The following is a 22,978-nucleotide window of genomic DNA, read 5'->3' as shown; positions in this document are numbered from 1 at the left end:
CTCCTCTTGGTGCTGGTACAACCCTGCTAGGACCTGCGAGACCCCGCCCCGCGGCGCCCCGCCCGCGCGCCGGAGGTTTGAAATGGGCCGCGTGACGCCATCGGGGCGCGACTTCATCTTTGTCAGTGAACAAAATGGCGCCGTACTGCGTCCTGGCGGCTCGGCTGCGGGTGAGCGGGGCGCCGGCGGCGGGCGGGCGGGGCGGGTGGCGGTCGGGAGGGAGCGAGTCGTGGCGGGGCCAGGGCCGTTACCCGCCGGGCGGGTGGCCGGCTGCAGCCTCCGGGCCGGGCCGTCCCCGCCTGTCCCCGCCTCCGCGTGTAGGTCAGCGTGTCCCCGGCGCGGCCCAGCGCCCCGTTTCCATGGCGATGGCGGGGAGGCCGCGGCGGCAGCGCGGCCGCCTCCCGGGCCCCGGGGCAGGGCGCCTCCCGCCGCTGCGCCCGGCCGGCCCTCAAGGTGAGCGCAAGGTGAACGGGGCGGCGGAGACGTGGCCTGGCCCCGCCGCCTCCCCCGGCCGGACCCCGCCTCGGTGGGCTGGGGTCGCTGTCAAACCCCGGGCCCGGCGGGGGGGTGAGCCTGAGGCCATAGGCTCTAACGGTGGAATAAAAAGCCTTTCCCGGGGCGTGCGTTTTTCTTCCTCTTGTTTTCTGTTTGTTCCCCTTATCAGCGTGCGGCAGCACAAGGTGACTCTCGTTGTGTTTAGTGAGCACAAAGGCTCGCTATCTTTTGCCTACTTTGCTTCAAAACTTCTACTTTTAATAACAACAGAGGCCCTTGGGTGAAAAAGATGCCAGGGTCTATATTATAAACGGGACCTAGAAAGACTGAAAAGCAACCCGGACAGGCACATTAACTGTCTCTTTTTCTAAGGCAGTGATAGTGATTCTCATAGTCTTGTCTATCGCGACCTCTAAAAATCATATCTGCCTGTAGTATGAGCTCGCCACAGAGATTCTCTTACTCGAGACATTATTGTGTTTAATGTGTACTCAATAATAAAGATTTCATGATCTTTTAAAGCCTGGAAGGCAAATATCAGGATGCAATTTTCTTTTTTTAGGGCTACTAACAGGGATAAGGAAGCCTTGCTCCCCTTAATAAAGCATGTGATGAAGTCAGGCAATTTGACTTTTTAGTTTGCCATTTGTGACCTTGGCCAACGTGTACCCTTTTCTTACAGAGCCAAAGTAAAAACTTGGCTTGTAGTATTCTGAAAGTACTTTGTGAAGCTTAATTTATGTTTTGTATTACTTTCTTACTTTACAGGTAGGTGTTTTAGTAAAGCTTTTTTAGTTTAAGCAAAAGTTACAGAATAGCACCATTTCAGTTAACTTGGTATATTCATTCTACTTGTTAAATAGTTTTTAATTTTTCCTTTGAACAGAAATGACTACTCATAAAATGAAGGTAAATCCTTTATTAGGATAATGAATTGGTTCTCGTTTTGTGGTGTGTCATTGCATGAGAACAAGCAGTCATTTGCTAAAGGCTGTGCTAGCACAGTGAATGTGGGGAATTTAGTATTCTGGGAGGCTGTCTTCTATTGTCAGGCTCAGGGTACATGTTTTTCCCCTGTGAAGGACTAAATCTGTGGTGGTAATCAAACATGCTTCTAGGTTATCTCTTTAGGAGGCAAATTTTTTTTTTGCACATATGTAGCAGCCTAGAGATTAATGAATAGGAGAATCACCTTGCCAATCACTGTGATAGTGCCAGCATTGACCATGGCATGTGTTATTAACGTCGATTCTACTCATCTCCCATCCTAGAACTGTTTTGGAATTGGAACTGCATAGGAAGCTTACCTCTGAAGGAATTAAATTGGAATTAGCCTGGTTTGGGCTGTCCTATTTAAAGTGCTATTATTCTAATAGTCTCAAAGGGTCAGGATCTTTTTCATGCCTATCTGAGAGATGCTTTTAGTAGCGCCCCATTTCTCAAGCCACGTTGGCTGAGGATTGACTGAATGAGTAGTACTGTCAAATGCTAAACCACCTGAAGTATCAGGGTTTTATTGAAGGCCTTGTAGGTAAGTACTGAAATTGTATATGGGAAGCTTTGTGTATGCTGGCAAAATGCAGTGTTGGCTAGAACTAAACTGATCTTCAGAACCGTAATTTTGGTTCCTCTTTGGAGGCGGGTCTAGAAAATTAGACTGCGTTTACAATTTGATTATACCACACTGCTTTTTTTAGGCTGAATCATGGTGAATCTTGGAAACTTGGCCAGTGTTCTTAGATCTGGGAGGATGAGGAAAGATGGTATTTTGGGTTTCAGCTAGGATTTCTAGGAGTGTGTGTAGCACAGTTGCTATGCTTTTGCTTACTGGATTTATCTACCATATCTGCTGCCAAAATGTAAGCTAGTTTCTGAATTCAGACTTCTCTTGCATCTGGACCATTCACTGTAGTGAGCTAAATGCAAGACAGCTAGCTTTTCAAGATGAGCTTTTAAAATCTATAAAGATAAGTGTTGGCTCTCTTAAGGAGATTTCAAAAGTAATGACCCATTTAATAGGCTAGCTTTTTTGTGTCTTTTAAGGAAGCTTTTCACCTACCAAAATACCGATAGACTTAGGAGCCCTGTAATGATTACTGCCATTTCTTTTACTGAAATCTGAATAAGGACACTCAGGTGCTGGGATAACAAATTCAATGCCAGATGAGAGGAGATCACTTGGCAGCTGTTTCCTGGGTGATCAGTCCAGAAATTAACAGTTCCTGGATAAAAAGGAAAATGTATAGATTGCTGGCTGCCTACTTCCCTTGGCTGTTGCTCTCAAGGCACTTCTTGCTACTCAGTAAAAAAAAAAACACTACAGAAGCCCCCCCAGACCACCTGCTATTTCAGGGAAGAGTGAGAGGGAATGAAGCTGGAAACTGTTAGGCTTGTGGCTTTTCCTTAATCTTGTAGTTCTGCCACCTCATTTCTGAGGATACAGTGGAAAAAGGACAGGCACAAAGAATCAACAAGTGTGATCAGTAATATATTGTCGACTCTTTATGAGGAGAGGTCAGACTTTTGAACCAGGCAGTGTATGCTGTTGCTCATCGCTGGTGATGGATCCTTAGGCTTGTTAGGTGCCAACGTGAGAACAACCATATTGAATCAAATCAGTTCTCAACAGAGTAGAGATGTGGAATGAGATTTACATCCTAGTAAAATGAAGATATCTTTCTTTTAAAAGGTGTCTTTTAAAAGTCTTACATAGACAAAAATGATTCTCTAGTCTTCTGAAATCGATTGGCCTAAGTGATCATTTTCACCCGGTCTTACTGGCCATCACAGAAACAGACCTTCAGTTTTCCAGACTTCTCTTGCCACTCTCCATGTCCAGCCAGCATTCTTCACTTCAAACATGCTCATTTCTCTCCCTTCCCACTTCTGGCAGCCTGAAGTTGTGGTCAAGCAGAAGTCAACTACTTTGTATTGCTACTTCTGTGATTACCATTTGAATATTTATATAGTATTTGAATAAATACTAGATTTAACCAAGCCATTTAAGGAATTAAAAAGGTACATAGATGTGTATATTTAAACAGAAGAGATTTTGTCTGAATTTTATCTGACACATTTCTTTGCACCTCTTTTTGGAGAGCTCTTTTTATCATAATCAGCTTTGGTCCCAGGCAAGACTAGAATGCTATGAAGCCCCTGCCATTGCTTTAATTTGCAAATCTGTTCCCCTTCTGTACTCTGAATTAAGGTGAAATTTAGCTTTCAGTTTAATGGGTGACATGGAGAAACTCCATTAATCAGTTGTGCTACAGGGTTAGATTGGGGGCGGCAGGGGAGGAAGGAATTACTGTGTTAAAAAAAATACCTTTCCTGGTCTGGGGAAGAGATAATTGTTTTTCCATGAACATTGTGGAGATACCTCAGTGGTTTTTCCAGCCACTCCAGCAGTTGGAGACTTTCACAATATAATGGATATCTTGTGACGTAAAGACAACATTGTCTACAGCATTAATTGTGCTGGGTAAATGCTTAAGTGGGGAGGGGGGTGAACAAAAAAGAAAAAAAAAAGGCAGAACAAAACAAAAACAGAAGTTACGTGGCTACTAGGTAAAGAGCAGCTTATGTATGTTAAACAATGAGAAGCTGGCTGGTGTTTGGTTTGGGTTTTTTGATTTCTTTGCTGGTGAAGGAAGGAAAAGTCTCACCTCTGACACCTGTGATACGTTCTGGAAGTTCTAAACTAAAGTGCAGCACAGTGAAATTTGATGAGTGGGTTTCATTTGCACTTCTGGAAGAGCAGTGCCCTCTCTTGTATCACCGTGTTCACTTGCTTCAGATTTTCTTTAAAGAAAATGGTGTGCAGCTGCTAGGTCTGTATTGCTCTTACTGAAAGCTGTATATCTAACAGCTTAGGACTTTAGTAAAAAAACAAACTACACCCTTATTGCTAATGTGCTGGCTATTATGATCTTGCCTAGATTTCCTGAAATTTTATTGTGTAAGATACTAACAAATGTTATCAAAAGGACAATAAGACAAGAGATTTGGATAAAAATTGGTGATGTCTCATTGATCATGATTATTTCAGGCAATGTTTTCAATGCTGGTAACAAGAAAACTGGAAAAAATATTCACAGGGAAAAATTAAAAATGCTTGAACAGATCTAAAGAATTGACTAGCATTTTTGATAATGCAAAAACAGTGGTTGGTATTGTGATTGTGTTCTGCGCAAGGAACATTTGCTGATTTACAGTCATATGTACAAAAGGGATATTTAGTGCAATACTGCTATGTTTATTAACCTGTACTTATCAAAACCTTGTAACGTTGAAGTAGAGGATGAATAGGAAAAAAAGGATTAAGATTAAAGTGTAATACTGGAGAAGGAAGAACTCTGAACTCCTGTCTTCAGTCTGTTTCCAGACTTCTAGTGCCGATGACTGAGACTTTCAAAGGATGCAAGAAATGCATGTGCCAAATCCTTGGAAGTTTTTATGGAGGCTGTCCTCTGACTCAGTTTTCAAAGCTGCGTGAGAGCCCTTTAACCCTGGGCACTGACCTGTCTCTTCTAGGTCAAGAGCTGTAAAGGTGTCTCGCCATAGCTTGCCCTTCTTCCATGTTCCAGGGAACTGTTTCAGTGTGGAGGCTGACAAGCAAAACTTGAGCTTTTTTTTTTTAATGGCATTTTCTGCTGATGTGTTCAGCCAACAGTATAGTTCATCTGTCCTGCTGTTAACTCACCTGTAGGGCAAGTGCAAGGCTTTTCTTAGGGGAAGGGTGAGGATGCCTTGGTGAGAGTGAAGATAAATAGCACGTGGATCTGCACAGCCAGGTTGGTGAAGCTGATTTGTTTGTTCCACATCTTGCCTCTCTCCTGCTTTGCGTTACATCGTAGACCAGACGCGTACATCAAAGTCACTCTAGCTAGCATTGAAACGTGGTTCACCTTAAGTGGAAATATAATAAGCTTTGTAACGGCATGCAGGGACCCTGCATAGGGAACTTAGTATGTGATAGTGGAAGAGATGGGTATCTACTTAGTCCCATACTGTGTCACCTGCCAGTCTGTCAATATAAACTCAATACCAGTGAGCAAATACAAACCTAAGGTTAGCTTGCTTTGGAAACTGAATAGGTTCTTCTCCACCATGGCTGTAGTATGTCAGGAGTATAGCAAACTGGTGTTTGCTTAAGAATTATTTCAGCATTGCCTGAAAGCAGATTTCTCACTGAAAGTGTAAGGCATCTGGTGCTGTAAATAGAAATGTAAAATAATTTGGTAAATGCTACCTGTTCTGGGTAACCTGGTGTCTCACTGTTTAACATAATATGCAATATTGTACAATCAAATGTTCCTTGGGTGCCTTTGAAAACATTTGCAATTTTTCTGTTCCTCAGCCCGTAAAATCCCAGGAATAACAACTGAAAAACAATTGGTTTACTGATATTTTATAGGAATTCACTCTGCAAGGTTCTAGTGCTAATACTCTCCTTTTTCCAGCATGCCTTGAACAGTGGGATACGACGCTACCATGTTGCTCCTGTCCTGTGCCAGCGGGCCAAGGTGGCCATGAGCCACTTTGAGCCTAATGAACACATAAATTATGAAAAGCTGGAGAAGAACATCAACATTGTCCGTAAGAGGTACGAGTGGAGGAGGGAAGAGGGGAGGGGTCAATGTGTAGCATGCAGCTATGCAGTGATGGGAGAGGAGGAAAAAAATGTCATGGGCCCTGGCACAGGGAATATTTACTAGGGAGAGCAGCTTTGCGCGGTGGCAGTCACAAATGTAGTGAAACAGGAGTTGTAGTGTCCCCAGGTAGTGGTGGGGCACTGTGGGAAGGGTTGAAGGTTACGATGAAGCACTGCGACATGCAGAGAACCAGGCCAGCGCAGAGGAGATGCTAGAAAGGGCTCTGTCCTCTTTGTTTAATGCCCTCTTTGAGGAGCCTTCATATTGGCCCTTGCTCCTTTCTCGGGAAGCAGCGCGTGGGCAGCGGTCATTATAGGGTAATGCTCCTTTGCACTGTGTTTCGACAGTGAATGTTCTCCTGTGTTCCACTGTAGGCGTTAGGCACGGAAAGGATGGCTGGGAATTTGTAGCATATGTAAACATAGTGACCTTAATCTGCTGATAGGGGCTTGTGTGCCTGCTAAGTTGTCATTCCTGCTCCACTTGCCTCGGCAGTGGTTTGTATGACATGTCCTTCAGTCTTTGCATCCTTTGTTAAATGCGGTAGCTCTCATTTCAAGTCATTGTATCTACTTAGTTACTTCTCAGAAGGTCTCACCACTGACATAAATAGGTTCCTCAACTGATACAGCTGCAAGATGAAAGGTCTGAGGTCATGAAACTCTGCTTAGTTGTACTTGCTTGCTGTGGGATCTGGTATTTGTGAATTGAATCTGACCTCTGTCTCTCCTCCACATTTGCTGCCCTGAGGTATGACTCAAGAAATGAGCAGAGTCAATGGTTTTTTTACTATATAGGAAGATTATAAAAGAAAGCATAAAGTTACATCAATCCATATACTTTTGAACTTTCTGAACTGAGCTCCTGTTTTAGCCGGCTGCCAGTTGATATTTTAGTGCTGTAAGAAGAGCATGCAGGTTTCTGTGTGTTAATAGGTCTTAACAGTCTGAGTGATACAGGGAAACGTTCTGTTACATGCTTAAAAGGGCAAATGTTGAAGTGCACAAGATGCAGATACTAAAATTTTTCTCCCTAGGCTTGACCGTCCCCTGACCTTGTCTGAGAAGATTGTATATGGACACCTGGATGACCCAGCAAAACAGGAGATTGAGCGGGGCAAGACCTATCTGCGCTTACGGCCAGACCGCGTGGCCATGCAGGATGCCACTGCTCAGATGGCAATGCTACAGTTCATCAGCAGCGGGCTGCCAAAAGTGGCTGTGCCTTCCACCATCCACTGTGATCACCTCATTGAAGCCCAGTCAGGTGGTGAAAAGGATCTTCGAAGAGCCAAGGTCACTATTGCAGAGACTGTGAATTTTCTGTCTGTTTGAAAGCCTCTTTCCAGTTGAAGGAAGAGATTTTTAGTTGTTTTTTTTCCCCCCACAGTTTTTCAGCTGTGATTCATCCATTACATGGTTTAAAGGACCATGAATGTAGGAAAAGCTAGTCTTAATCTATTAATGGTGGAAGCCCAGGTCATATGTGTGTTCTGGAGAGTGAGAAGATACTTCAGCTAAGGGAAGAGGAAAATCTATTTCAAAGGGAAAAAAAGGAATACAGATTACTCTAGAGAGTTATGCTCTTTATGCCGCAGTATGGCAGTGTGAAAACTTCCTGAACATGTGTCTGCATTGCACTGGTGTATCCTGTGAGGGGGGAGCAAATAACTACTTTCGTTTCCCAAACCATTTGCTAGTGATTAGCTGAAGAACACTCACTGAAGCATGTGCAGCTTTCAGGGCTAACGAGGGTAGGTATAAATGTGTATAGAAGCAAGGAGGATGTTGGTTTTTATTTGGGAATTTCAATGTGTTGTTTGTCCAACTGCTGATTCACTGTCTTTTTTAAACTTCCCGTTCACTGTTTTACTGCTTATTCCTCTGTAGGGGCTTCTGTTAAATACAGACACATTCACTCTGTCTTACATACCACAATGTATCTGCCAAGAAAGAACATGCTCTTAGCATAGCAGGGAGGTGAGGAAAATCTCGTTACTCCAAGTGGTCCTAGCCTAAGTTCACTGTCAGAGCCAGGAGGAATTGTGCCTTGGATGTTGATACCAAAATTTACGAACAGTAAACAGTTTGTGGGGGCTCAGCTGCATTTTAAGGTTTTAGTCCGTATCTATTCTCAGAAACTCCTGATGTTGAAGTAACTGCTTCTGGCTTCCTCCTTCAGGCCACAGTAAAGCAACTTACACCACTCAGGAGTGAATCTGGGGAGTTCTTGCTCCGCTTATCTCAGTCCTAAGTTGTGCCCAAATTGTGCAATTAAGAATTTGGGACTTACTAAATAAGATGGTTTCTCTTCTTCCTTTCACCTCCAGTCTTCCCCTTCCCCCTATTCCTGCATTTGTTCTCTGTAGTGCAATTATATTCACTGCAGTCCTGAGCTGAGCCGAGTCCCTCCTTTGCCATCCGCTCTGAGCAGAGCAAGTAAAGGTCCTGCCTTCTTCTGACTGGGTTCTGCTTCTGCTGCTGCCAGTTGGCACACAATGAATGCTGGCAGGCTGGAGAGCGGTTTGGATCTGCTCCTGGCATATCAGCATGCTTTACTGGGGGAGGGATGCACAAACAGAGTGAAGTGACCCGACTCCCAGTGGAAAACGAGGCTTAAAGAACTGCTGCTGCCTCATGGGAAACTTCAGCAAATGTGTGTTGAGACAATTCTTCCATTATCTCCAGTTTCCCCTTTCTCTTTATTCTGAAGCGTAGATGCATGAGAACAGTCTTTAAGAAACTCTCTCCTCCTAGCGCTTATCTTATCTACTCTGCCACTCCTCTGCCAAGAACTGTCAGGACATAAGAGTGTCATACTTCCTTGGCAACCATGGTTATTCTCACAAGCAATTTTCACAGTGTGACCTCCACCAGTAATGGTTATAGTGCAGCAAGAAAGGCAGCATTGTGTGAGTCTTAAACAGGGGACTTGGTAGAATGAGAAATGACACCCACCAACTCCGCTGGCAGCAAGAAACTTCCAGTTCCATTTCTTAATCTGTAAAAATAAAGGAGAAAGGCTTATCTAAAGGGTTTGAAATGTCTGCAAAGCATCTGTAAAGCAAAAGGAGCAGCTGGTAGAGAAGGAAGGAGGGGCTAGAAGAAGAAAGGGAAACAGGTTAAAAAAACCCCCTGAGAATACAAGAAATGAGCAGAGCATTTTGAAATGCCTTATTGGCAGGGTTTTCCTTTAATTGTGCTATTTCCCTTGTGCTGTTTGGAATTGGAAACTAAAAAAGTTGCTTTAGTAGAGCTACAAGTTGGATGAAATTAAATGGTCTGTTAACAACTGACTGGCAAACAGTCTTCATCCCTTTTGGTTTTAAAAGTGATATACACCTCCCTGTAGCTGCTACAAAACTGTGGAGCAAACTATGGACAGGCATGGGAGGGAAGGGAATGTGTTTGAATGAGCTCTTGATGTACGGAAGAACAAAGTGTGTTACTAATACTATGTGTTTCCCTGCGTGAATAGGACATAAACCAGGAGGTGTACAACTTTCTAGCAACGGCTGGTGCCAAGTATGGAGTGGGATTCTGGAAACCTGGGTCGGGAATCATTCACCAGGTAAAGTGTGTGTATGTGTTTGCAATCTTTGAACATGCAGTGGCTCTTTTACCTTATGGTGAAGAGAGAGCTCAAGTGCAACCCTTAGAGAATTTCACCAGCTTAGGGAAACAACTTGCTTTTGTTGAGGTGGGTGAGGTTTCTTGCTTGCTCTCTTTCAGTTATCTTGCCCAGAGAGGTGTTTCTTAAAGGTTATTTTGGTCAAACTGTAACCTGATGCATGATTAGGCAGTGCCAACAGCATGCCATGTGAATCACAGAAGCTTGAAATAACTGCTTGTGGGCTGGCTCCTCTTGGTATGATTGGGACAGTAAGGTGATGCCATGAAGCTGGCTACATAGGGCTAATGTGAATTGCTTTTGGTGGTAAGGAAAGCAGCTTTGGGAATATACTTTTTTTTAGGGTTATTTTGTATGTGTTTGGTTCCATAAAAACCAGGAGAGTATATAAGGACACAAAATAGAGAAGCTTACTTTAAGTACTCAAGAATGGCAACACTTAATGAGTTGCTATGTGAACTGATTAGAATGCAAAACAGTTTCCAACAGTTTCCAAGTATGAGATTCTCTTGTTATAGCACTTGCACCTTAAAAGAATATGACTGTCCCAAGATAACTTTCCACTTAATGAGGCTTTTTGTTTTTTAAAACCAACAACTCTGGCAGGATTTCCGTAACTTGCTTTTGGTTGATTTGCTTTGTGGGTCCAGTAGACATTTTTCATTGTTCCTCTGAGTCACAGGCAGTAAAAATTGAAGTGCAGCACGAAGCAAAAGGAGTGGAGAGGAGAATGCATGACTGGTAAGCATCCTGTCAGCAGGGAACTTGTGACCAGGTGGAGTCAAGAGCTCTGTCCTATGTTTTCTTAGCTACAAAATGAGTTACTAAGGTTACTTCAACGTGGTGTGACGCAACAGAGAAAGGAAATAGAACAGGTGAACTCCCCAAAAGGTTATGGGAACACCTCAGGTCATTTGTGTTCTGAAACCGCTTGTAACATCTGTCACATGGCAACATAGCTCCATGCTGTGTGTGGTTACCAGCTTTCTTGGGGCTGACTTTCTCCAGCTGGAGAAAATTGGTCGTGTTGTATAGCTTCAGAGTCCAACTCTTGCAAAGTGAGTCCTTGAAAGTGACCTTTCTTGCACAAGTATATTAATGTGAACTACAAGCAAATAAAGCTGGAAGTACTAGAGGCAAAACCTTGGTCATCGTAATAAAGGACCACCTTAGTTCTCTCCAAGCTGTTCTGTAACACACGTGCTGTGAGGTCTGCGCTTCCCAGAAAGGCTGTCCATAATGTTGGTATGGCACATATGCAGTGAGAAGTTCATTAGCATTGAGTTCTCTACTGTTTTGCTACCATAGAAAACTCATAATTTTTCATTGAAGAACTGTCTTGTGGCTTTGCTAGTAGTTGAAGAGTCTTGTGTGGAATCAATAGCAGCAGTAAGGGAAGGGCAGCCTCTTGGTGTATTTGTGAGGGATTCTTCTATGTGATTAGGTTTTGGCTGGCAGCATGGATTGGAGGAGCATGTTGGTATTCTGCTGCTGTGGGAGTATAAAGACTATGAAAGGTCTCGCTAGCATTGGATAGGTGAATTGGCTTGCTCAGCAATTGATTAAGGGTGTGGAGACTAAGGAACAGACTCTTGACCCCTAACAAAGGTGGCGCCTTAGCGAAAGCCTAAAGTGGAAGGAAGCAGTCTTCCAGTGAAAAAATGGAGATCACTTTTTAAGTTTTCTTACTGTTCTGGGATGAGCAAGGGGCTTATCGCAGGGGCTGAGACTTAGGGAAACAACTTGCTTTCCTTGAGGTGGGTGAAGTTTCTTGCTTGCTCTCTCTCAGTTATCTTGCCAAGAGTGGTGTTTCTTAAAGGTTATTTTGGTCAAACTGTAACCTGATGCATGATTAGGCAGTGCCAACAGCATGCCATGTGGGCATGCTGTTGAGGCTGAGACTTGGTACTTTGTTCTGTCATTACATCCTCCGCAAGGAGTTTGAAACAGATGTGAATTTCCAATCCAAACCAAATTCAATTACTTTCTTGCTACTGAAATCTGCAAATACAAACTGATCTAAATTATTATTCTTGTCTTCTTTCTTGCTGTCTTCCCCCTCCTTTCCCAACAAACAAGCAAGCAAACAATCCATTTTTATTTTCAGATCATTCTGGAGAACTACTCCTACCCTGGGGTTATGCTGATCGGCACAGATTCACACACCCCCAATGGAGGTGGCTTGGGAGGAATCTGCATTGGTGTGGGTGGAGCTGATGCTGTAGATGTCATGGCGGGAATCCCTTGGGAGCTCAAATGCCCAAAGGTAGGAGCAAAAGGAATACTAATCATCAATGTGAAGGGTGAGATATAAGATATGTAAGAAAAGTTGATTTTCAGGCACTATGTATATAAGGCACTATATACCATTATGGTCTTGGTGGTAATCACACACTGGCTTAAACAGCTGGTATCTGATTCATTGGCAGCTCTGAGTTTCCATTTCCAGCCTTTTTATTCAGGGACTGAGAGTGATAGGTGAGTAGTGATTTCCCTTCAGTTGGCCCTGTCAGTGGTTTCAGCCCTTGTGCACATGTTCTGATACTTCAGGATTTTCTCTTTTTTGGTATTGCGACCACTCAGATTCTTAGGAAAAATTCTGAGGAATTGTTTTGGCTGCTGAAAGGAAATGGTGTCAGTATTTTTTTTTTTTTCCCCACCCATTAATGTTGCTCAGGTTATTGGTGTAAAACTGACTGGCAAGCTTTCAGGCTGGAGTTCTCCTAAAGATGTGATCCTGAAAGTGGCTGGCATCCTCACTGTCAAGGGTGGAACAGGCGCCATCATCGAATACCACGGGCCTGGTGTGGATTCAATCTCTTGCACTGGTAAGACAACACGAATCTCTTATCTGGAGTGGATTGTTGTTGGAGTTGGGTGTTGTCTGTGGAGGCTGGGAAGGGAATCAGGCAAGAAGTGCTAAATGTTCTCCCTTAGCCTGGCCAGATGATTAGTACATGGCAAACTGGGAGAGTGGGTGAGAGTGGTGTAACAAGATAGCACTGCCTCTCAGTGAAAAAGTTAACTCTCTCTGTTAAATCTTCTTGTGACTTTGAGAACACTGAATGGTTAATTGTGAAGAATCCTGGAAGGTGGTGGCATCAGGATAAGAGTAAGGGTGGAGGTATTCCAGCGTATGCTTAGAGGGTGGAGATGTCAGAGATAAAGGATGACATTTTCATTTCAGCCTAAAATAGGCTGTGGAGAGAGGAAAGAAACAGGTTGAAGGGCGTACATGTGTGACAACTGCTAAAGAAAAAGCTTTTTAGAAAAGCAGGGCAGACGGGAGACCAGAAAGCAGCAGTTTGTAACATGCAGTCTTACACTAGCTAATTGTGGGTCTTTGGCTGCTGAATTTGAACCAGCAAAAATTGCAGTTGTCTGTAATAATGCTAGTTAGGACCGAATTATGAGAAGTGTCCCTTCCTTTGGCTTGAAGTGCAGCCTTCAATCTGGGCTTCTCATCTCCGTTTGCATGGCTTGGCTACAACTTGGAATATTTGGTTTTACAAACGTGAGAGCGATTTGGGATTTTTCTTCTGTGAAATCAGAGGAACTTGACCTGTGATATCTGCTTCTAGCTCATTAAATGTAAAAGCAGCTTCTGCAGCTTCATTGCTGTGTCCCTGAAAGGCATAGGTGATCCCCGTGCTGTGAGCAAATATTTTTTCTTTATTGTGTTCCATCACTGGAAGCTTTTTATTCGACCCATGAAGTTTCTCACAAATTTCTGGCTCTTGCAGTAAAGATAAATGAGATGGTAGGGAGGGACAGGACACCCATTGCAGGTAGCAGGGACACTGCTCATTGCTGTAAATATATTTGGTGCTCAGTGCAGAGAGGGGGTTCCCTGTCATCCCTTCCAGTATTTGCAAGAATCAGTGTAGCTTTCAGCTCCTTCTTTGCAGAAAAGTGGTCACAAGCACTGTATCGATCAGAAATGTTAGGGGCTGAGCCAGCCATTATGTAGCCAGTGTGTCCTCTCTGCTGTGAAATTGGGTTTCTGTGAAAAATGCCCTGGTCTCTCTTGGCTTTGCTGTCTTTTCCATGGACTGACTTTTGCAGAATTGGATGGCCGTGGACTTTCTCATTGACCCTGTGGTCTCTTCTCCCTCTCCTTCTCTAGGAATGGCAACAATCTGTAACATGGGGGCTGAAATCGGAGCTACTACATCAGTCTTCCCTTACAACGCACGGATGAAGAAATACTTGGGCAAGACTGGGCGAGCTGGTAAGAGGGTTTGGGGGTTGAAGTGCATAGAAGTGTGGGTTCAAGTGGAGAGGTGTATTCTGAGAGCAGCATCCTCCTACAATGGTGTCTGATGTGACTTCTGACCTTGCATGGTCCTGTAGGTCACCTGATACAAGCGGGAAGTCTGTAGATGAAGTGGCTGGGGAAGTATATGGTGGACCCCCTGTATTTAGCTGTTCCAAGTTTTTTTCTTTTCCCTCATATTTGCTGCACTTTCCAGATATCCCTTCTTTCTTATTCCAGACATAGCTGCGCTGGCGGACGAATTCCAGCAACACTTGGTACCAGATTCTGGTTGTCAGTATGACCAGGTGATAGAAATCAACCTCAGTGAGGTAAGGCTTCCTTCCTGCTTGCCATCTTGGATGTTGTGATGTGACTCTGCTTTGTGTGAATGAGGACCAAGCTGGGAGTTTGATGCGACACCCCTGGTGCTGTGCTAGAACATACAAAAAACACTCAGGTCTGCTTCACTGACAGCTCCTGCTCTGGTGTTTGTGTGGGAGAATCCTATTTAAACAGCTTCCAGATAGAGCTATGAAAGGAATTGATTTGCTGCTGTGTTTTGGGGTTTTTCTTGGCTACTGTAATTTCTGACTTTGTCACTGTTTCTTAAAGCTGAAACCGCATATCAATGGACCTTTCACACCAGACCTGGCGCACCCTGTGTCAGAGATTGGTGCTGTGGCAGAAAAGGAGGGCTGGCCTGTTGATATCAGAGTTGGTGGGTAGCATTTGCTCTTTCCTCTGCCTTCATCCTTGTAGCGTAAATGTTGCTGTCTTGGGATAAGCGGTTGATCACGCAGCTTGGGATCCAGTCCTTTAATTACTGCTGTATGCCCTTTGACTTTGCTGCAGTGTCATCTCTTCATGGCCATATGAATTTGCTGGGAAGATTAGTGACCACCTGGGTCAGGTGTGTGGGATGAGATCTGGGATAGTTGGAGGGATTTTAATCTCAAGAGGCAGACAAGTTTGTTTTTTTTCCTTCTTGGAAATTTTTGAATGATTGGGTTGGTGGGAATGTTACCTGTTGAAGAGCACCTTTGTTAAAAGTCTGTTGGATGGATTTGTCTGTTGCAAGATCTGTCAGGAGCCAGGAGCATGATTGTCAGTCCTCCCAGCAGCTGGCTGTTGAGCGCTTGGGACATAGTAAAGTTAGTATGTCCTAAAGAGCAGGCTTGGATACTTACACACTCACTTGTGGGATGGTAACCTGTCGTTTGGCTACTCAAGTGTTGGTCACTGGGGGAAAGAAAAGAATGCAACTATGTTGTAAAGGCCACATCCTAGGTGGGAAATGTATTATTTGATAGTGTTACAAATAGGATCAAGAGCAGCTGTAACTGCAAGAGTTTATTTTTTGCTGGTTAGCACCAGAATGCTGTCAGGACAGTATAGGATGTCCTCATGTGGTCTTTGTACTGTAACAAAGGATGCTTTCTTTTCATCATTTCCTCCATTTCTTGCCATCTTGATTTGAAGCCTCTTCTGTCTTCGTGGAACAATACCTCTCTGTGGTAATTTGCTTAACCAAAGTGCAAGTAGGCGACACTCTGATCTTGTAAAACAATAACCAGACTAGTGACCAGGTAGTGTGTTCTGACTTTGCAACTTCCAAAGCTGGACAAGGGATTGCTTGTGTCCACAGTATCTTGCTGGGAGGCTTGGCAGTGTTAGTACCTGAAATTGTTTCAGATTCCTTGTCAGCAGAAAACATGGTTGTCCCTTGTTTTTCTTCCTGAGAGATGAGTCAGGGAGAAGATTCCTAGAATGGGGGGCTGCAGTAACCACCTCCCTGTTTCTGTCAAACACCACAGGCTTGATTGGCAGCTGCACCAACTCCAGCTATGAGGACATGGGACGCTCTGCAGCTGTGGCAAAACAGGCACTAGCGCATGGATTGAAGTGCAAATCTCAGTTCACAATCACACCAGGCTCAGAGCAGATCCGTGCCACCATTGAAAGAGATGGTTATGTGAGTATGACTGCTCTTTACGCTTCCAAACAGTAAGTGTTAAACTCTCTTCCAGACAGTATTCGGGAGTCCAGATGTAACTAATGGAAACTTCTTAAACTTTGTCTTCACTTATTGCTAGAGGTGCAATTACTGGTGTAGTAACCAGTCTTGTGTTACTATGCCTGTGGGTCCTGCCAATCACCTTGATGGTGTTTTGATAGTAATATCTTTACTACCTGGGCGTATAAGACTGGGATTGGAACTGGGCAGAGCTGAGGCAGTTATCAGGACCTGGGGCCCTGAGGAGATAACAGTATGGATAGCAAGGAATGCCTTTTGTTTCTGGGATTCTGTGGATGGACGTGGCTGATGAAGGGCTAGCACCCACCTGCAATCCAGTTTTCTCCTTTAAGAACAGTTTAAGATGTGAGCAAGCCATTTGTCTGTAGGAAGGAAGTTCCCATTCTAGACTAAACTTATGGCGAAACTCATGTTTGATTAAAATGAAGTGTTTCTGTAGAGGAACCACCACCTACTTTCTCCCCTTTTCTGTGGGGAGCAGAAAATGATGTTTTGATTAGTTCTAGTATTTTAGTAAATACTAGATGCTGTCACAGCTTGGGGACCAACTATGTAAGTCTACATGTGGATATGTCCAGCCAATGCTTAATGCCTCCTCCAACAAGTCCACAGTCATACTTTTCCTTAACAGCTGCCCTCTCAATTGAATCATTTGCTGAATGGACTGAGCAGACACACATGCTTGCCTGCACTTTCACCAATTCTCCTTACGTGGACAGGAGGTATGTAGGGTATTGATCAGACCAGGCACTGCCCTTCAGTCAAATATCTGCGAGTAGCTGGATTGCTCAATTTGAAGTACGCAGAGAATGGGAACATCATGACAAGTCATCCTGTGCTCTTCTCCAGTGTTAATTTACAGCTTTACTGGGATCAAACCCCATGTATTTATAAAAGTGACTCAAAACTCGCAAGTGAAACAAGGGGAATTTTCTCAGGCTCGGTGCTTTCTGTTAGAAGGCAGGTGTCCTCTTCCCCTGAAAGAGCAACCCCAGAAACTTATTCCAGACTTCCTACTAGTAACAAAGTTGTTCTCTGCCCCCAGGCGCAAGTCCTGCGAGATGTTGGAGGGCTGGTTCTTGCCAACGCTTGTGGGCCATGCATTGGCCAGTGGGACAGGTAAAGTGAAAGACTGACCTCACTCTAGCTTTGTATCTCTTAGCTCCTAAAGCACTCTGTGAAGCCAAATTTGATTGTAAGTGTAACACACTGGGAATTAAAAATAAATGCTTAAAAACCCATTGGCCATAGCTGTCTGATATGCACTGGAGGAGGAGAAATGAAAGACTGCAGATTTATATTGAGCCTTTAGATGAAGGAAGCTACAGAATGGCCACAAGTGTGGCCACACCTGGAGGCTTCTTACAGTAGGCAAAAACTGGGGAGAGAGATTTGTTATCTGTGAGAGGGTGGACTGGAGTTTGTATGGTCTTTTTAAAATAGGAAAAGTGAATTAGTCCGACTTCAATCATTGGAGTGGCAGGGAGGAAAATTCCCAATAGAAGGGATGGGAGCCACATTCTCATGTGGCTTTGTCATTGCTAATGGTGGATGTCCAGAGGCAATGTGCTTATTTGATTATTGTTTAGACAGTTCAACAGTGCACAACATGGGCTATGAAAACTACTCCAGGAATCAGTGTCTGACTTGGTTTTGCACTGTCCTTGGTTTTGAGTCTGTGCTTAAGGGAGGAAAACATGTCCAGGCACCAATTCATGCCAAAAGATAGTGATTGCTACCAAAACCAAGCTGGGGGATTTTAGCAGTGAGACAAGTAGAAGCAATATTCCCTTTGGATTTGATGAGCATGTTTGTTTCTTTCACAGGAAGGACATCAAGAAAGGAGAGAAAAACACAATAGTTACGTCCTACAACAGGAATTTCACAGGTCGCAATGATGCCAATCCAGAAACTCATGCATTTGTGACCTCTCCGGAGGTAAGAAAAAGCCAGAGGGGGGCCGTGGAGTTGTTCAGGATGTCTTGGGACCTAATTCCTCTGCCTGCAGAAGACACCCAGTGTAGCTTGGCTGCTGGCTTTGAGACTGTTAGGCGTAGGACTTTCAAATGAAGAGATTGGTGCTAGAATATGCCTTTAAATTTGTCATTTTTTTCTTTCAGATTGTCACAGCCCTGTCCATTGCTGGCACTCTAAAATTTAACCCTGAGACAGATTACCTGACAGGAGCAGATGGGAAGAAGTTTAAACTAGAAGCACCTGATGCAGATGAGCTGCCCAAGCTGGTAACTGCTCAGTCTGGAGATGGGGGGAGGGAAGGCCTGTCACAAGTAGTGTTGTATATGTAGTAAGGGAACTTTCATGCACTGACTTCTTCCTTAGTGTTAAAGCTAGAATGGGTGCAGCTGCCTGTATTGGCTTGTTCTCTTAGTGTGCTGTTGGAGATGGCTGATGATTTTCCTTTCTTCTTTGGAAGGAGTTTGACCCAGGCCAGGACACCTATCAGTACCCTCCCAAGGATGGCAGCGGGCAGCATGTGGATGTGAGCCCCACCAGCCAGCGCCTCCAGCTTCTCGAGCCCTTCGATAAGTGGGATGGCAAGGATCTAGAAGACATGCTGATCCTCATCAAGGTCAGCAGTGAAGTTGGGGAACACCGGCTATGACAGGATTGCTTGAACAGGGGTTTGCACATCAATTGCTAGAAGCTTTGGATGTGCCTCTGAGCTATCTGTGATTCCCTCCCCTACAACCACATTGTTATGGAAGGTGAAGCAAGGGTCTTCCTTCCTTCCAAGTGTTTCCTTCTGATACTTCTATTATAACTAAGAGACTTTTCTCCTTTGGGCTAGTGGTTAGCTAATACCATGAAAAATGAAGCTTGTTATACCATGTGATATGATCCTACCCATACCATGCAGTCTGCAGAATTTGTCCCAGTTATAACCTGCAGCAGAAAGGTGGATGGGTTCTTTAATTAGCATCTCTAATACCTGACTGTTCCAAGATGCATTTTGTCTGAAATGAGGTTGTTAGGAACTTCTCATCCATCAGTATGTGTGTTCTCTTCCCATTGTACAGAAAGATAAATTACAATAGTTAAGCATTGCATTTCAGCCTCTTAATGAAGACATGAGTTTCTCCTCACTGCCTATGGTGAGTTAACAGGATGAAAACTTCAGTTAATACAATGATGAGTTCTGAAATGCAATCCCTTAGGAACTGACCTTCAGGAACATTGCTGATTCTCAATGGCAGAGAGTTGCAGGTACTCCCAAGGGCCATACTGAGCTGTGCTTGAGTTTTTGACACAGGCAATTCCTTTGCAAGCACTTTGGGACTTAGCAGTTGGAAGGCCATTATCTCTGGTTGGGAATTCTGTTCTTACAAGCTGAGAAGGCTTATGTGCAGATTGGAAACTTAAAGGAAACACCTGGCATCTTGCTGAACTCCCCCAGCAGGGAGGCCGAGCTGTAGCAGGAAGGGCTTAATTGCTTTTTGTACCTGAAGAACCTGCTACTGAGGGAAGTGGGACATGGCAGGAGGTGTCATGGCTAAGCTCATTTTTGTAATTTACCCTTTGGAACAGGGATGTTCTTCCTCCTCAATGCATGCAGAATGACCATTGTGTTCTGCCTTAGAGTGTCTTGATTCTGTAACAGATGCAATTCTCTTGGGTTCATGCCCTTAAAAAGAGATGTGAGGATCCTTCAGAATAAAAAGTGTTGAGGAAGGGTCAAGTCACTGATCCATCCTAAGACATTCTTCTCTTCTACTACCCTTTAGGTAAAAGGGAAATGCACCACTGACCATATTTCTGCAGCCGGACCGTGGCTCAAATTCCGTGGCCATCTGGACAACATCTCCAACAACCTGCTCATCGGTGCCATCAACATTGAAAATGGCAAAGCCAACTCTGTGAGGAATGCATTAACACAGGAGTTTGGGCCAGTCCCAGACACAGCCCGTTACTACAAGGTGAGACTTTTCCCTGATGTATCTATTTTAAGAGGACGTTTACACATCAGGCAGTCTGTGCCAAGACCGAGGATCTCACCCTCCTGCTCTCAAGTAACAGCAGCTGTGAATTCACTCAGTGTTGAGGCTTTTTCTTGGGACTTACTCTGGTGGCAGTTCCTGTAGGAGATTCTCTCCCTACCTGCTATGGGGAAGAGGGAGGAGGATCTTGTTGACCCAGAGGGGACCAGAAATCATAGACGAAAGGGGAAGAACTCCTTTAGGCACTGCACACCTTACAAGGCACGGGTGTGAACAGACTGCAACTAAATCTTGCCTCCTGGACTGTTTCACCTGTGACTAGTCTAATGTTTAAATAAATTCTAATCTTGTCCCCTTCATTCTTTAAAACTTGGCTTAGAACCTCCAGCAATGTCCTTTCACCCTCTGGTGGTCTCAGATTGGTTCTTCCAGTGGACAGAAGTTAAAGTTTTCTGTATTGCTTCCAGAAGTAAAGCAGGGATCATGACTGCTGTGAACGCTGCTCTGGCACAGGACCATGGAAGGAAAGGTGGCAGCAAGGATTTGCTCTGGGTCCCAAGCGCAATCCTCCTCAGCCCTCGTTAGCGAAGGATGGCAGTCCCTAACTGCTGTGAAGCACTTAATTCCTTTATTTCTGTCCTTCCTCAGAACCAAAGGGAGCCTTCTGGGAGGTGTCATAGCACAGCAATGTCAGTAGGGTAGCACGGAAATTACATGTGTGGGTGGATATTTATTGTTAGTTCCTCACTTGAGTGACTGCAGAAATGTAAATCTGTTTCTTTTGTCACAGAAAATGGGTGTCAAATGGGCAGTTATTGGGGATGAAAACTATGGTGAGGGATCAAGCCGGGAGCACGCAGCATTGGAGCCACGTCACTTGGGGGGCAGGGTCATCATCACCAAGAGCTTTGCCAGGATCCACGGTGAGTTGCATTTCCCCTGTGATGTGTGTAAACAGGATGTATTTGGTTTGGGTGGAAGCGGTGTTCACCTTGCCCCAGGGCTCAACACCTATGGGCACAAACCCTATCTGCTGACAGATCGCATGGTCCTTCTTGTCAGGAATCCTGTTACGTATCTAGTTAGATATGCCACAAACAGTGGATGTGCTGATTTTGCTACAAAGACAGTAATTGTTGCTGGAATACTACTCTGAGAAGCACTAGGCAGCCAGAAGGTACTCCTGATCCCCTGCAGTGTGTTCTTACAAGCGTGCTTGGTGGTTTGTTCTCCACAGAAACCAATCTGAAGAAGCAAGGTCTACTGCCTCTCACTTTTGCTGATCCAGCGGACTACAACAAGATTCATCCTGTGGACAAGCTAAGCATTGTGGGGCTGGCAGACTTCGCACCTGGAAAGGTAACTGTCTGGGTGTCTTGTCATTGCACTCGGGGGGCAGGGATCGGGGATGTGCCACTGTCCGGGAGCAGTGTGGAGCTGTGTGCCGGAGGCCTGAAGCAGCACAGGCACCCACGGGCAGTGCAGCCTGCCAGCCAGCCAGATGAGACACTTTGCGCCAGTGGTCTGGGGGCTAGAGAGCAAGTCAGAACCAGATCATGTTATTCTGAACAGTTACGAGAAACCCTTGTACAATATTCTGAATTCCTGGACTTGCTGCCTTAGGCACGAGTGCTCCCTAGAAGTGTTATCCCACAAGGAACTGCATCCGCACTTCTATGTTAAGACCCCCCTGAGCTGTAATTTTTCATTTTCAACCCTTTAAAAACATGTAGGAATTTTCCTCTGAGAAGCTTCAGTTAACTTGCTCCCTTGAAAGAGAAGGGGGGAAATAAAAACTGTCTTCTTCCTTTAGCCTCTGAAATGCATCATCAAGCATCCCAATGGGAGCCAAGAAACAATCATGCTGAACCACACCTTCAACGAGTCACAGATAGAGTGGTTTCAAGCTGGCAGTGCCCTGAACAGAATGAAGGAGCTGCAGCAGAAATCAAGCTAAGTGTGCACAATGCCCCAGTGCACTGGACTCGATTCAGCTTTGGCATTTTCATGAAAGTGCAATTCCATGCCTACTGTTGGAATAAATGTCTGATCAAATGTAACCATAGCTTCCTTTTTGTTATGGTACTTCCTCTTCACTGACACTATGAAAAGGGAGTGCAGCTAGGCTTACTTTTGTCTTTTAAATTCCCCAGCTCCCTTTTTCTATTTTGGCTCAATTTCGGTTGTCCCACAGTTATTTATATTTGGAAATAACCAGCTAAGGTGGGTTTGTCTGCTCAGTTGGTTGTTTTCTGCCCATTCACTTTACTGATGGTTAAAGAAATAAAATGAAAATAAAGAATGTGACCATCTCTTCTGTCTCATGTTATGTTCACAATCCTGCTCTTCAGCCCCTGCTTCCCCTGTCACTGTTGCTGGGAAAGAACTTCTTAGGGAGATGAGATGGTACCTGCCTAGTTCTTATTCTGTAAATCATTGCTGTGCACAGACACACATGGTAAAAAGAGCCCTCACAGCTGTCTTGCACTATTTATCCCTTGACATTAACCTACTGCAGGCTATGCTCGTGACTATCACCACCCTCCCAACTACATTCCTGGCCAGGGCAACAGTGCCACTACTGCACCAATGACAAACTTGCAAGGAGTGAGTGATTTATATGCTTTCCCAGCATTGTGCAGTAAACTAGTTTCCTCAAGCACGGCTTCCCTTCTCCACAACAGGAGACTGATGTTGAGGAGTATCTCATTAGATCAGCATGTAAAGCCATGCAGCTACCACCTTGCCACACTCCTGGGAGCTCTGACCCTGTGAAATGGGAGCTGAGCACATCAGCTACTTGGAGGTACCTGGGCTGTTTTCTTCCCCCTGCCCTGCACTAGGCACTACCCCCAGAACAGCCTGCATGGAAGCCTCTCTGGCTGTTGAGGCTCTAACTCACTTCACCTGAATTTCCACCTGTACAAACAGCTGGAAGTGTTGTGCAAAC

General features: G+C 44.6%; 1 protein-coding gene across 1 annotated transcript; it reads left to right on the top strand.

The window, feature by feature from the left end:
• The first annotated feature begins 47 nt into the window (after positions 1–47).
• Positions 48–22,335, top strand: ACO2 (aconitase 2). The gene is made up of 18 exons (XM_072868159.1): positions 48–170; positions 5,958–6,100; positions 7,186–7,444; positions 9,627–9,719; positions 11,887–12,045; positions 12,457–12,607; positions 13,906–14,010; positions 14,275–14,366; positions 14,650–14,755; positions 15,852–16,009; positions 17,118–17,191; positions 17,899–18,010; positions 18,193–18,315; positions 18,507–18,662; positions 19,816–20,007; positions 20,819–20,951; positions 21,266–21,387; positions 21,842–22,335. The coding sequence occupies exons 1-18, from the start codon at positions 135–137 to the stop codon at positions 21,983–21,985; spliced, it is 2,358 nt and encodes a 785-aa protein (XP_072724260.1). The 5' UTR covers positions 48–134; the 3' UTR covers positions 21,986–22,335.
• The last annotated feature ends 643 nt before the right edge of the window (positions 22,336–22,978 follow it).

The sequence above is a fragment of the Ciconia boyciana genome, chromosome 1 (genome assembly GCF_034638445.1).
Source record: "Ciconia boyciana chromosome 1, ASM3463844v1, whole genome shotgun sequence".
Taxonomy (NCBI): domain Eukaryota; kingdom Metazoa; phylum Chordata; class Aves; order Ciconiiformes; family Ciconiidae; genus Ciconia; species Ciconia boyciana.
The sequence above is the reverse complement of the archived record's forward strand: the minus strand, read 5'-3'. Positions and strand labels throughout refer to the sequence as shown.

Excerpts from the sequence above, each read along its gene's own strand:
- ACO2 (XM_072868159.1), top strand. The coding sequence starts at position 135 with ATGGCGCCGTACTGCGTCCTGGCGGCTCGGCTGCGG. Across the intron at positions 12,608-13,905 it reads GGATTCAATCTCTTGCACTG|GAATGGCAACAATCTGTAAC; the intron begins GTAAGACAACAC and ends CTCCTTCTCTAG. Across the intron at positions 18,011-18,192 it reads CATTTGTGACCTCTCCGGAG|ATTGTCACAGCCCTGTCCAT; the intron begins GTAAGAAAAAGC and ends TTTTTCTTTCAG.